General features: G+C 40.1%; 1 protein-coding gene across 1 annotated transcript; it reads left to right on the top strand.

The window, feature by feature from the left end:
• Positions 1-1,062: 1,062 nt before the first annotated feature.
• LOC147833895 (uncharacterized) lies at positions 1,063-9,394 on the top strand. The gene is made up of 2 exons (XM_087281146.1): positions 1,063-1,152; positions 1,507-9,394. Exon 2 carries the CDS (start codon positions 4,920-4,922, stop codon positions 6,255-6,257), a length of 1,338 nt encoding a protein of 445 aa, XP_087137272.1. The 5' UTR covers positions 1,063-1,152; positions 1,507-4,919; the 3' UTR covers positions 6,258-9,394.
• Positions 9,395-15,725: the final 6,331 nt, after the last annotated feature.

Below are 15,725 nucleotides of genomic sequence, written 5' to 3'. Positions count from 1 at the left end.
GACTAATTCAGCTGCCGTAGGCCGATGCGCTGTGCATTATGGGATATCGAGGAAAAATATTTGTTGACAGCGCTTTAGCAACAGAGAGAGAGAGAGAGGGGAAAACATTACCTGATGGATCGTTGGTAATATTTACGCAAGATGACCATGTCGCAGTTTAGCTAAATTAATTCACGTCTCCTCCTGAAGTGATGAGCAATGCATTAAACACTATTTTCCAGCCGCGACCGCACTTCATTTTCGTAATGTATAGTTTGTCTAAAGCAGAGATACAATCAGTCAGCGCAGCCATCCCTCCAGAGTAAAAGGTTTTGTTTACCTGCGGGAGTTCACTGGCATTTTCCCGCACGTGAATTCTGACCAATCAATAAGCAGTTTAGGAAATATGTTCAACAACATCTGGCCAATGAGAGATGTGGATTTTGTCAGATGACTGCATTTTGGTTCATTTCAACTGGTTCGGACCAAAGCCAGCAGTGTGGTTTGAAAATGACCCAAAGACGGCAGAAGATGCAACAATGTATCATTTATTACCCTTGGTCCGGACCAAATGAAGTGAACTACAGACTTGAAAGCACCCTAAGGCATGGATTTTGGCTGCCAGTGGGTGAATGTAATTTCAGACAATGGACTTGAAAATACAGATGACTAACTATTTTATTGAGCAAAAACTTCAGGAATTGGGGAGATCGACACGAGTCTCCTACCCCATCACACTCTATCTGCTCCTTTTTCCTTAACAGAAACATTCAAAAACAGAATACATAGAATTCACTCTCGGGTTAAGGGCGGCGCGATCGCCATTCGCCTAGAGCGCCAATTCAGCTTGCTCCAGCCTTGAGTGTTATTCAGACACCTCACCCCGAACCTGAGCTGAACTATTTTGAAACTTGATCGTTGCACTTGTGTAGTAACAGCTGACGATGGCCATAGCAACGACAAACGGCATTGGAACGCGAGCTCACAAGCACATTTAAATCTGTCATGTGTGATACTAGTTTAAGGGTGCTGGCTCCTTTAAGAGTTACTTGCTGGTGATGTCATCAGTATGAGACCAGCATCAGTCTGTTGCATGCAGGAAAGCAGCCTGCTATTGTAAATGTCTCATCCTCAGCCATCTGCTACATTTCTTGTTTTACGGAAGCATCGTTGGTATGTAATCTTATGTTAAAGTATAATTCACAGTCATTTGATAGTATTTTGTGTTAAGTACAGAATTTTAGATGAATCTTTATTCAGACATGCGTGTTGTGATATGTCAATTGTGTTATGCTCTGATGAGTGAAATAGGTTGCTGTTACATACAGTTTAGCATTTATTTAATCCAACATGATACAGTTTATTCAGTATACAGTTAAAAATAAGAGATATTAGGTGTTACAGTATTTTTGTTTGCATAAATGTATACACCCTATTATTCATGTGTGCTTATGTCACAATAGGAATGCATTAGTGAAATATTTCCTCTCTTTAGTGTGTCTAAATTAAATTTTGCTCTTTTTTTAGTTTAACACCTACTTCCTGTCACCAAATAAACGAAGTGAGCAGAGTATCCGCTTCAGCATGGTGATTGGTAGAGGAGTTATCTGTCTGCTAACATATGCAAGGAGCATTGGGTGGCAGAACAGTAAAACAACGGCTACCTCACAGACAGATCTACAGCAGTGAAGAATTGAGCGTGTCTTTCAGTGTGATTAAGGAACAGAGCCATACGTCTGTGAGACTGGCCTCTACTACATTATGGAAAATTCAGAGATTCCAAATCAAAGCAGTCTTGTGACTTTGTCCAAACAGTCAATGTCCTCCAAATGTTCAAAAAGCTCAGCTGCTAATTCTGCTGTCGCTATTGCCCTTGCAGAAGCTGAAGAAGCTAAAGCCAAAGTTAAATTTGCTGAAAAGGAGATGCAGATAAAGATGCAAAGGGCACGTTTGGATGCAGAGAGAGCATGTTTAGAGGCACAGTTAGCAGTATTGGACGTTGAAAGGGAAGCTGCTGTGGCAGTAGCAAAAGCTGAAGCACTTACGACAGCACTAAGCAGTGACAAATTATCAAGTCACAAATCCAGCAATCAACTTACCTCAGGCTCTTATACCACTACTCAAAGAACTAACGAATATGTGCAAGAACAAGCTAGACTGCAAGCTGATAAACAACTTGATATACCTGCACAAACAGAATACATACCACCACCCCCATTAACGGAGCCTCTGCATGCAAGTATATCACAACTGCCCCCATATAAATCAGAGGAACACTATTTAGCTGATGTTGAACATTGCCAGGATGTTTCAGGGATTGTCCCAGACAAAGAAACACACAATTGGTGCAAAGGACCCGAAGAAGCTTACAAATTTACTCCTTATGTTGACGAGTATGATCATAGGGTGTCGCAGTATGTAAAACTCTCTCCATCTGTCAAACACAGACAAGATCCTTACTTCACTCATCTGAGACCACCCGATAATCCCAGCCATTTGACAGCTCATCCATGCTCGCATCTTACCAGGCAGTCACAGGATAAGAATAGGAATACCAACAGCTACCCCCAGAACAAATCATATGCTTCAACCCCACCTCATGCTCAATTTCATACAAACACACCTCACACAAACACGGGTGTTAATAAGGACATGTCTGACCTAGTTAGGTTCATGGCAAGAAGAGAAATAATTTCGACAGGCCTATTACAATTTGATGATCTTCCTGAAAGCTATAGATCTTGGAAAGCATCATTTTTCACTGCCACCAGGGATCTTAATCTATCAGCTAAGGAGGAGATGGATCTCTTGGTCAAATGGTTAGGAGCAGATTCTAGGGAGCAAGCCAAACGCATCAGAGCGGTGCATGTGAAAAACACAGACAGAGGTCTCTCAATGATTTGGGAACGTTTAGATGACTGTTTTGGTGCACCAGAGGTTGTAGAAAGCTCACTACTCTGAAGACTGGAGAGCTTTCCAATAATTTCAAACAAAGAATGGAAGAAACTCCGGGAGTTAGGAGATCTCCTTATGGAGCTTCTGGTAGCAAAATCTGAAGGAATGCTTTAGGGTCTTGCATGCTTAGACACAGACACACATGCTTTAGGGTCTTACATGCTTAGGCATAGCCAGCATAATACAAAAGCTACCTTTTAACCTACAAGATAAATGGATGACTTTGGGCTATACTTTCAAACAACAACACAGAGTACCTTTCCCTCCATTTTCTGTGCTGGTTAACTTTGCTGTAGAGCAAGCCAAAATGCGGAATGATCCTAGCTTTGCTCTTCCCTTTCAGTCTGATCATTCAAGGCCAGAACACTCCAGGGCCACCAACAAAATGTCCATAACAGCTTACAAAACAGACATCTCCGCTCAAAAGACAACGACTGGTGAAACTGAGGTAGACTTAGCAAAGTTTTGTCCTATGCATAAGAAACCACATCCTTTTGACAAATGTTGTGGGTTTAGAGAGAAATCTATCGAAGATCGCAAGGCCTTTTTGAAGCAGAATGCGATTTGTTTCAGATGCGTCTTATCGACAAAACACATTGCAAGGAATTGTGACAAACTTGTCAAATGTATTGAATGTGGCAGTAAAGCGCACCATTCCCTGCTACATCCAAAACCTGTTTATCCGCTTGTGAAAGCTCAAACACTCACCAAAGACTATGGTGGGGAGAAGTTAGATCATTCTGAAAATGATGTGTCTACCAAATGTACAGAAGTCTGTGGGAGTGGTTTAAGCAGCAAAACATGCTCCAAAATCTGCCTCATAAACCCTGCCATCAGGGTTTATGCCATCATCGATGACCAAAGTAATCAATCTTTGGTGAGATCAAAATTCTTTTATGTTTTTAATGTGGATTGTGACAGCTCTTCCTATTATCTTAAAACTTGTGCTGGGGTCTCTCAAAAGACAGGGAGGAGAGCACATGGGTTTCAAGTTGCATCAATTGATGGTGGTGTTATTCACTCTTTACCTACCTTAGTAGAATGTGATGACATCCCAGATGATCGTTCTGAGATACCCACCCCTCAAGTTGCTCTTCATCATCCACATTTGAAGGATATTGCTAGACATATCCCAGAAATCGAGCCAGATGCTCCAATCATGATGTTACTTGGAAGGGATATCATAAAGGTGCATAAAGTGATGAAACACATTAATGGACCCCGTGATGCCCCTTATGCTCTGAAGTTAGACCTTGGCTGGGTCATAATAGGTGACGTTTGTCTAGGAAATGTGCACAAGCCTGATAGAGTCAATGTTCTCTTCACCAACACACTGGATAGTGGTCGCCAATCACTTTTCAAGCCATGCCCCAACATTTATCACATCAAAGAAAATGTTTGTGGTCAAACTTTAAGTGTTCAAACTACGGCTATTTCTGCAAAACCTGGTTTGGAAGAGGGGCATCACACTAAAGGGGATGTCTTCAGACAAACAAAGGATGATGAGAAGCTAGCTCTGTCTGTCGAAGATCAGACTTTTCTCCATATCATAAAGGAATGCTTCTACAAAGATGAGAGTAATAGCTGGGTTGCTCCACTTTCATTTAAGCCTGAGAGACGATGCCTACCAAACAACAAATCACAGGCTTTAGTTCGGTTCAGATCTCTGGAGCGGTCTTTTTCCAAAAAACCTCTCATGAAAGAACACTTTTTTTGCATTCATGGAAAAGATAATGGCGAAAGGGCATGCAGAAATTGCCCCACCACTTAAGCTTCAGGATGAGTGCTGGTACTTGCCTCTTTTTGGTGTTTATCACCTAAAGAAGCCGGATTAGATCAGGGTGGTCTTCGATTCAAGTTGTCAGTTCAACGGTGTGTCACTGAATGACGTACTTTTGAAGGGCCCAGATCTAAATAATGGGCTTCTTGGGGTGCTTTTGCGCTTTAGAAAGGAAGCTGTAGCAATCACTACAGATATTCAACAAATGTTCCATTGCTTCCTTGTCAGGCCAGAGGATAGGAACTTTCTTAGGTTCCTCTGGTATGAAGATAATGACCCAGAGAAGAATGTCATTGAGTACAGGATGAAAGTTCATATCTTTGGGAACAGTCCTTCTCATGCTGTGGCGATTTATGGGCTTAGACAAGCAGCAAAAGAGGCTCAACAAGAGTTTGGAGCAGACGTTGGAAGGTTTGTAGAAAGGGATTTCTACGTGGATGATGGTTTAAGATCGGTACCATCTGCAGCAGCTGCAATTGATCTCCTCAAGAGCACTCAAGCAGCCTTAGCAAGGTCCAATTTGAAACTACATAAAATTGCTTCCAACAGCAAAGAAGTTATGGATCAATTCCCTATGGATGATCAAGCTAGTACTCTTATGGACATGGACATAGGTAACGGTGCAATGCCAGTACAGCGTACTCTTGGAGTAAGTTGGAATCTCCATACAGACACATTCATGTTTCAGCTGTCATGTGATACTAAACCATTCACACGTCGTGGTGTCCTGTCCACTGTGAACGGCGTATATTACCCCTTTGGGTTTGCGGCACCAGTTGTCATCCATGGGAAGGCTCTGATAAGAGAACTCACCACTGATTCATGCGACTGGGATGCTCCTTTGCCTGCAGAAAAAAGGGAAACTTGGCAACAATGGAAAAATTCTCTTCAAGAACTTCAACACTTGCAAATACCAAGACATTATACAAAGGATTTCTCTTCTGAAGTTTCACACAGAGAGCTTTGCATCTTTTCAGATGCTTCCGTCTCTGCTATAGCTGCAGTAGCTTATCTTAAAAGTTCAAGTCCTGATGGAACCTGCAAAATAAGCTTCATCTTGGGAAAAGCCAAGCTAGCCCCCCGACCAGAGCTAACTATTCCTCGACTGGAGCTTTGCAGTGCAGGGTTAGCTGTGCAGATGTCTAACATCATACTATCTGAGATGGACACAGAGTTTGACAGTGTGAACTTCTTTTCTGACAGCAAGGTTGTACTTGGATATATTCATAACGAGAAGTGGAGGTTCCACGTTTTTGTGAATAACCGAGTTCTAAGAATCAGGAAAAGCACGCACCCACAGCAATGGCATTTCGTTCCTAGTGAGCATAATCCAGCAGACCATGCAACAAGATCCGTACCTGCAGCCTGTCTGAAGGACACAACATGGCTTACTGGTCCATCATTCTTGTCTAGCTGGAACCGGACATACTCCTGCTCAGGCCTGTTTGATCTTGTTGATCCTGCGACTGATGTCGAAGTCCGAGCAGAAATATCGGCATTTATCACCTTAATGAAGGACAGTCAGTTAAGCTCAAATCGCTGATGGATCTGGAAGGATCTCATTCGTGCTATTGCATGCCTAATACACATCGTACGGACCTATAAAAAAGAGCTGGTCAAAGATGGGAAGGACTGCAAAGGGTGGCATCATTGTATGGTCAGCGTAGATGAGTTAAGCCAAGCAAAAAATGTCATCATACGTGCGGTGCAACAGGAAGCTTTCTCAGAGGAATTCAAATGCATCAAAGATAACAAAAATATCCCGAAAAGCAGTCCCCTCTTCACGCCTCACCTCACCATAGATGAGAATGGTCTTATGAGAGTAGGTGGTCGTATGCCTCGAGTGAATACAGGAATTGATGAAAACAATCCCATCATCATTCCACGACTACACCACATAGCAATTTTGATAGTGAGACATTACCATGAACAATCACAACACCAAGGGAGGCATGTCACGGAAGGTGTTGTTCGTATGGCAGGCTTTTGGATCTTGGGTGCTAAAAGATGCATATGTTCCCTAATCTTTGGATGTGTGATTTGTCGAAAACTGCGTGGGAAAAGTGAAACACAGATGATGGCCAATCTGCCAATGGACAGAGTCAACACCGAACCTCCATTTACTTACGCAGGAACTGATGTGTTTGGTTCTTGGACCATTTCTGCCCGCTGCACTAGGGGAGGACTCGTCTACAACAAGAGATGGGCAGTGTTGTTCACCTGTTTAACCATCAGAGCTGTCCATATCGAAGTAATGGAATCTCTGGACACATCTTGTTTCATAAACGCCTTGAGACGCTTCATTGCAATTCGTGGTCCAGTTAAGCAAATACGGTCGGATCGAGTAACTAATTTTGTAGGAGCATGCAGAGAACTGGACAGTCCTTCCAACTTGGATGAACTTAAGGTCACAAAGTTTCTTGCAGATCAAGGATGTTCATGGATCTTCAACCCTCCCCATGCTTCTCATATGGGAGGAGTGTGGGAGAGAATGATTGGAGTAACTCAGAGGATTTTGGACTCAATGATGCTGCAGCTGGGATCATCAAAAATCTCACACGAGGTTCTTGTTACATTCATGGCGGAACTCTAGACCCTTGGTAGCGGTTTCTATGGACCCAGAAGACTCACTCATACTTACCCCCTCAACATTACTCACTCACAAGTACAGTCCTTGTCCTTGTCCACCAGGAGAGTTCGATCATGCTGACCTTTACAGAAAGCAGTGGAAACAGGTTCAAAGTTTGGCATCAACCTTCTGGGACAGGTGGAGAAAGCAATACCTCTTCACATTGCAACCTAGAAAGAAATGGCAAACTAAAAAACAAGACATCAAGGAGGGCAGTGTGGTTCTTATGAAAGACTAACTGTCTAAACGTAATCAGTGGCCTCTGGGGCGCATTGTACGAGTGTTCCCAAGTGAAGATGGAAGGGTGCGAAAAGTGGAGATCAAGGTTATGGACAAAGAAGTGTCAAAAATGTTCATTAGACCCATAACTGAAGTGGTGATGCTAATTCCCCCCGACTAATTCTAGGACTGGTTTATCCTTCTCATAGCTTAGCTTGTTTAGCTTGTTTGGTATATTGTGATACCAGACGGGGAGTGTTATGTGTGATACTAGTTTAAGGGTGCTGGCTCCTTTAAGAGTCACTTGCTGGTGATGTCATCAGTATAAGACCAGCATCAGTCTGTTGCATGCAGGAAAGCAGCCTGCTACATTTCTTGTTTTACGGAAGCATCGTTGGTATGTAATCTTATGTTAAAGTATAATTCACAGTCATTTGATAGTATTTTGTGTTAAGTACAGACTTTTAGATGAATCTTTATTCACACATGCGTGTTGTGATATGTCAATTGTGTTATGCTCTGATGAGTGAAATAGGTTGCTGTTACATACAGTTTAGCATTTATTTAATCCAACATGATACAGTTTAGTCAGTATACAGTTTAAAATAAGAGATATTAGGTGTTACAGTATTTTGTTTGCATAAATGTATACACCCTATTATTCATGTGTGCTTATCACAATAGGAATGCATATGTGAAATATTTCCTTTCTTTAGTGTGTCTAAGTTCAATTTTGCTCTTTTTTAGTTTTACACCTACTTCCTGTCACCAAATAAACTAAATAAAGTGAGCAGAGTATCCGCTTCAGCGTGGTGATTGGTAGAGGAGTTATCTGTCTGCTAACATATGCAAGGAGCATTGGGTGGCAGAACAAAATCCGTAAACAAAGGTTTATTTTTTATTATAAACAAAAGTTTATTGCTACTCTATAACACAAAGTACTAATCTACATAAAAGTGAGAGTTATGACTGAGTGGATTCAACTTTTAGCAAAGTTTTTAGCAATGGAAACCTTGTTTGTGTTACTTGCGTTCTGATGGAATTTTGGTTTCCTCGACTGGTCCAAAGGGAAATCCGGGTGAAGCTGATCGGTCAGCGTAGCAACTCCAATGACGTGCTGGAATTCCCTTGTCAGTGAAGAGGGGTTTCCTTACTTACAGGGAAGCAATTGCTAGGGATACGGATAATGGACGAGGCGGCGTTCACACTTTTTTGCCAGTGAGCAACAGGGATCCCTTCAGATTCATCAACAAGCATGAAATTCATCAAATTTGCTTAAACTAAGCGTACTAAACCATGGCTGTATTTCACAAGCAAAGTTTCTGACACACCAACATGAAGCAGATGCTTTACGAAAGGGGGGAACATGTCAAACTTAATTTAACATTTGAGGGCTCATGGACGCAGATGTCTTTGACGACTTGCAAATTCATCTGGCACTTTCATTCACATGGACACCAAATACTCTGCTTTGATGATTAAGATAATACTCTTATTAAGAGTCTACCATGTTAGCAGCGATTTTTGATTACCTTAAATGATCACGCGTGTCCCGAAATGCAGAGGTTTTTCTTTCCGTTCGCCAGGCTGTATCAAATTCCATTAAAACATTGCATGTTAAACACACGCGGGACCAGACCAAGCTGAACTGGTGCTCTAGGCAAAAACGGCAATCACGGCAGTTTATTTGTATGGAAGGCCGAGGACCGTAAGGGAGGGGGTGGGTGTAGAGGATGAATGTGAGGACCGGGGGGTTAACTCACTATTCTGCAGCCCAAGGCAGCCGCCTAGGTTGCCTCTATAGACGCGCCGGCCCAAAACACTTCGGCCACAACAAGATAAAAAAAAAAGGCAACTGCGTTATTTGTGTTTTTTTAACCCGTGAAATATTTCGATTATATATATAAATAAATATGAGAGAGATAAAGTATGTGTATATACAACCCAAATCAAAAAAAGTTGGGACAGTATGGAAAACGCAAATAAAAAAGAAAGAAGTGATTTTTAAATTACTAATAATTAGTAATAACAATCATTTTTTAACGTGTTCCTCGTGAATAAATAAACACATATTCCAGTTTTGGTTCTTGCAACACATTTCAAAAAAAGTTGGAACAGTAAAGCATTTTCCGCTTTGTAATGTTGCCATTTCTTTTCACAACACGTTTAAGGACTGAAAACACAAATTGATGAAGTGTTTCAGGTATAATTTTGTTCCATTTTTCCTGAAAACAAGTCTTAAGTGGGCAACAGTACAGGGCCTTCATTGTCACATACATTGCAAAATGCGCCACACATTCTTTAGTGAAGACAAGTTGGTACCTGACAAAGGTTTGCCTTAGGTAGTCCTGAGCCCATGTGATGATATCACTTATAGATGAATGAGGATTCCTGATGCAGAGCCACCTGAGGGATTGGAAATCATGGTTGTTCAGTTTAGGCTGATTCCTTTATGCACTGAAATTCCTTCAGATTGCTTGAATATTTTAATTATCTTATGCACTGTTTATAATTTTTCATGTAGTTGTTGGCAAACTGGCGATCCGCTTCTCGTCTTTGCTTCTATCATCATTGCTCCAAATCATAATTATAATCACCTGTATATATGTATACAGGTATTTATATATATATATATATATATATATATATATATATATATATATATATATATATATATATATATATACATACATATATATATATATATATATATATATATATATATATATATATATATATATATATATGTATCTATATAGATAGATAGATAGATAGATAGATAGATAGATAGATAGATACACATATATACATAAATTGGCTCATACAGTTGCGAGTGTTACTAATCAATAATAACAAGTTATTTAACTATAAATATTTGAGTTGACTTTATTGTTAATTGTATAACTTATTGAAATATCACTCTGTTTAACTGTATATTGATTTGAAGATCAAGTATTTTTTTAGCCTTAAAAAATTATTAATCATATTATGTTAACAGATTAGTACAACTGCAGCTGTATCTGAGTTCAAGTTGCTCGTTCTGGGTGTAAAAACAAGCACAGGCAACACATATTTACAGACATGCATGAACTTGAGAGAGAATGGTCATTTTTATGTTTAGAAAATCTATATTCTAAATCAACATTCATTAAAAACATATTTAAAATAAAAATTAATCTTATATTTTTTCCAAACCCTAGATGATTATTTTTAACTTCACATAGTTTCATAGGGTACAGTTTTTATAATTCTTCTCCACAAGTCCAGGTCATTTCAATCTTTAATAGATTTTTCATAAAAATAGAGATAAAATTATTGTATGCAATATTGCAACCCAGTCTCATGGCAGTTGGTCACAAAATTTAATTTATTGATTTGTGTTCATGGAGACAAATTTCCCTCTTTTTTTGTGTCACCCTGCACGAGATTCTATCCAATGTATTTCAACAGGAAAAAAAGATTTTGTGTCTCCAGCATGATTTATTTTGCCACAGGGTACCCGATGCTGCGCTTTTTAAAAATTATTTTTAAGACATATAATTTTTGCTACAGGATACCAGATGCTGTATTTGTCACGGTATGGGGGTGGATGGAGAGGAGGCGAGGACCCAAATGCAGAAAGTTAAGGATTTATTGAAAAAATAAAACAAAAACAAAACTCAAATCTCCCCACGTGGGGAAAAACACAACATACACAACTAGACTCGATCTCGGCATGACACACTACTTTAAATCACTGTTGTAGAACAGATATGAACAGACCTCATACGGCAGAGAAGGGAAACAATTAACAACGGACCAGCACAAAACAGAGCACACTAGGAGAATAAATAGGAAAGACAAACCAATAAACAGACAGGTGGACAGGTGAAAATAATAATTACAAACAAGATGGGTGGGACAAGGCAATAGACGGGAGAGCGCATGGCAGAGACGAGACAAGCCATGCGCTCACATAAAACAGGACAAGAACAAGAGCGCGCACGTCTGGCACACTCTGGGTACACCCACGACGGCGCGCACGCACAGAGACAGAAACAGGACCAGACATGGGTAGTGTCAGAGCTCTGCCACAAAAACAAGAATTTACAAGACCAGAGTGGCAGAACCCTGACAGTATTTTGATTAATATTGCCAACAGGGTATCAGACACAGTATTTTGATTATTAATATTATTCCCGCAGGGTACTAGACGCAGTACTTTTTAATTTATTTTATGTTACTTTATTTTTGCCATAAGATAGCAGACACTGTATTGTTTAGTTATTCTTTATTTATTGTATTTTAGCCACAGGGTGTGCAGTATTTTATTTATTCATTTACTTTATTACCACAGGTACTAGGCGTTGTGTTTTTTCATAACATATTATAATAATCATTTATCTTTAAGCACTCTTATAATATAAATTTAAATCAGGTGATTTTAGTTGTTTTTATAGCTTTTTCCTGAAATTGGGTTTTTTTTCAGATCCACCCGGTAAAAAAACAAAACAGCATCAATGTTGGACACACATTTTTTTACAGAATAAACAATATTTTATATATATATATATATATATATATATATATATATATATATATATATATATATATATATATATATATATAATCAGATAATAAGGCAGAATATGTATGTATATAATACATTTTGTGTTTTTATGAGTATTACCTATCATCCTCCACCTCATGGGTCATTCTGCGAGTTAATTCTTCTCATTGTGCTCAGAGCTCTATTCAAGTAAGTCATGATTCATAATGAATGTATAATGTCTAAATGTTTATATTTATGCCTTTCTTTTTGCAAGCATTAAACTCAAATGTTGTACATTTTAGACCAAAAATCAAAACCCGTTTAACGATTTACATCTTTTCATAGACAAAAGTTGAACAAAATGTAGGCTTGTGAAACATGCTAAACTTGATTAACTTTTTTAAAGACGTACTACTTTCGGTCCAAAATGGCAAAAAACTAAACATTTAATTAAAACATGGCCATCATTTTTTTAATTTAAAATAATTTCAACATTACACATCGATGCATTTGGCTTTCAGAGTTTGGCTATAATCAATGTATAACGTTAATAACAACAGGTGTAACATTAGACATAATTAGTCAGTAATGTTTAAAGACATAAATAAAAGTGTACAGGTACAAAGATTCAAAGTATGAAATAAATAAATTACCAGTTATGCTTCCTAGTAAAATGTAATTCTAGTTTGTTATCAGCTGTTATCCCACTTCCTTTACATGTGAGATCAGGAACCTTAGGCCCATGTTTTATGCCTTTTATGGAATAATAATAGCACTTAATATGTTCTGCTCTCCCTGCACATCAAGTCTCCTGTCACAACACACACGCACAAACACACATTTAACGAACCCAAAGACACTTTTAAGAGCCTATCTATCTATCTATCTATCTATCTATCTATCTATCTATCTATCTATCTATCTATCTATCTATCTATCTATCTATCTATCTATCTATCTATCTGTCTGTCTGTCTGTCTGTCTGTCTGTCTGTCTGTCCATTCATCCATCCATCTAAACTGTTCTATCTTTTCTCAATTATCTCTTTATTTCATAGATTCTCTCTCTCTCTCTCTTTCTCTATCTACTTGTCTTATCTGTCTTTGTCAGTCTGTCTGTCTTTCTGATGCCATGGGGCAATTTATCAGGACATTTTATTTTGTGCCCAAAAAATCTGTTTGTATTGTAAAAAGGAGCAGCCTGTGAAGCAGAGGCTAAAAAAAAAAGCTTCAGTGGTTTGATGAGAAGCGGGAGGAGTGGGTGGTTGGTCGAAAGAAGACCACAACAATGCATCCATCAAGGATGAAGCAATTATTATGCTATGTACTTTTAAAAACAGTTTTATTATCAGAATAAATGTGTGTATGTAAATGTCCCAAATAAAATCGCAAATCATATAAAAGTATTTTGGTGATTTTCTAACATTGACAAAAATAAGGGCGTAGGATGAACGTATGTACAAATAAGGTTGTAATAGTAAGGCTGCGGTGAATGAACCACACTCCATCTTCCATACCCAGCTGAGGTGCCCTTTAGTAAGGCATCTATCCCCTTATGGCGCTGGAAGCAATAGCTGCCCACTGCTGTGGGTGCATATTCACCCCATATTCACCCCACCCCAGTTGCCTCCTGTTCTAAAAAAACAGCGGGCGCTCGGGCAGATCTGAGGGTTCCAGTGGGAGATAATCCGCCGCCCACAGGCTCGCGGACCTCTCGCTCCTCACGGCGCTCCATCCAAGCTTCGGGCAGTGGGAGTGATCCGTCTAACCAGATGGTAGTTCTCACGCTCGCAGACACCGGAGATCAGATGTCCTCCGCGGCACCAAAGGGTGGGCTTTCACTGTCCGACGAAGATCCGGACCCGCTTGCTCCCTCCGGGCAGGTGAGAGCCGTCAAATCGGATACTGAAGCGGACATGTTAGGCGTGCTTTCCCGGGCTGCTTCGGCCGTGGTGTTGGAGCTGGTTCATCCCCCAGCTCCGCTGCCAGACCGACTAGATGGGTGCTGCGTAGAGCACCAGAAAGCGAAGCCTTCGAAGCCTCTCGTCCCCTTCTTCCCGGAAGTGCACAGTAGGCTCACGCAGTCTTGGAGGGCACCTTTCTCTGCCCGTGCTGCATGTCCCTCCGCCCTCACCGGCGGAGCTGCCAGGGGGTATGAGGCGATCCCGTCTGTGGAGCGCGCTATCGCGGTCAATCTTTGTCCGCGCGGCGCCTCTACATGGCAGGGTTTGCCCCGCCTCCCGTCCAAAGCCTGTAGGTTGTCTGCCTCCCTCGGAGCCAGAGCTTATAAGGCTGTGGGCCAGGCTGCTTCTGCTTTGCACGCGATGGCCACCTACCAGCGCTACCAAGCGCAGGCGCTGGCTGAGGCGGGTCTAACCCAGGCTTACTACATGAGCTGTGCACCACGACCGACTATGCTCTTCGGACTACTAAGTCCGCCGCGTGTGCGCTGGGCAGAGGTGGGACCAAGTCATTGTTTGGCAAGTCACAAGTAAGTCTCAATTCATTGCCCTCAAGTCCCGAGTCAAGTCCCGAGTCAAGTCCCAAGTCAAAGGCAACAAGTCTCAAGTCAAGTCCAAAGTCCTATAGTTTGATTTTCGAGTCTTTTCGAGTCTTTTTAACAGAAAAATAAAATTTAAACAGATTATGTATGGCTGTAAAATCTGTCTTTATTAAACAAACATTTTTTTTTAATTGAAAGAACATTGCTGAGATATATAAAGATAAAAATGTGATTTTCTGAAAAAGTGCTAAACAGTGCTGCGTCTTGTCTACACAGCCTATTGCACAAGAATGAGTTCCACCAAAAAAAGAGTCCATTTTGCCTCACATCACACAGAAATTGCAGGTCTACTGCTGTCTAGTTCATTAAGTTTAGTTGTGCTATGTTATGTCTTCAGTGATCAACTTGTGATTAACTAAAACTACATAAACAACCTCAATGAGGCAGCAGTAGACCAACAACTCCTGTATGCTGCAAAGTAAAATTAAGTGAACTTGGTATTTTGTCAATTGAATCTTGTGTGTGCTGAAGAGATTGAGATGCAAATCTGTCTAGTAGCAATGTAAAATGGTAGCACATATTCTAAATGAAGTAGGCTACTTCATACAAACAATAACGTTGTTTTCTTCACATAACAATGAAGAACATTGCTCTCTACCTTCTGTGATGCTCGTGCACCGATTTCCTCTGTGGACAAAACTGCTTGCGAGCTCTCAAATATACGCTGCTCACGCGCAAATTTTCTCGCTCTCAAATATGCACTGCTCACACACACATTTTCCTGCGTGCTCTCAGAGATTATATACAGACTTTGTGTCTTGTGTTTCCTCTTCCTTTTGTGCTTTTTGATATGATTTATATTGAGGCACTATTTATTAACAATAACCAAAATACTAAAATAGACTTACATATTCAATTTCTTATCTAATAAACCATAACATTTTGGCTGTATGTTTTATGATGAGATATTTCCAGTTTCAAACACTTAAAGACACAGAGAATAGAGGTTGGATGTAAAGATTGCATTTTGTTTTACAAACATTTATTAAACATCCAAAAGGTTCACCATACTAATCAAATAAAAAACATTTAAACAAAAATATAACTAACGCAAGCAAAAAAATAAGGAA

The sequence above is a fragment of the Danio rerio genome, chromosome 14 (assembly GCF_052040795.2).
Source record: "Danio rerio strain M-AB ecotype USA chromosome 14, GRCz13ab, whole genome shotgun sequence".
NCBI lineage: Eukaryota > Metazoa > Chordata > Actinopteri > Cypriniformes > Danionidae > Danio > Danio rerio.
Note: the sequence above shows the minus strand (reverse complement) of the source record. Positions and strands in the feature narration are given on the sequence as shown.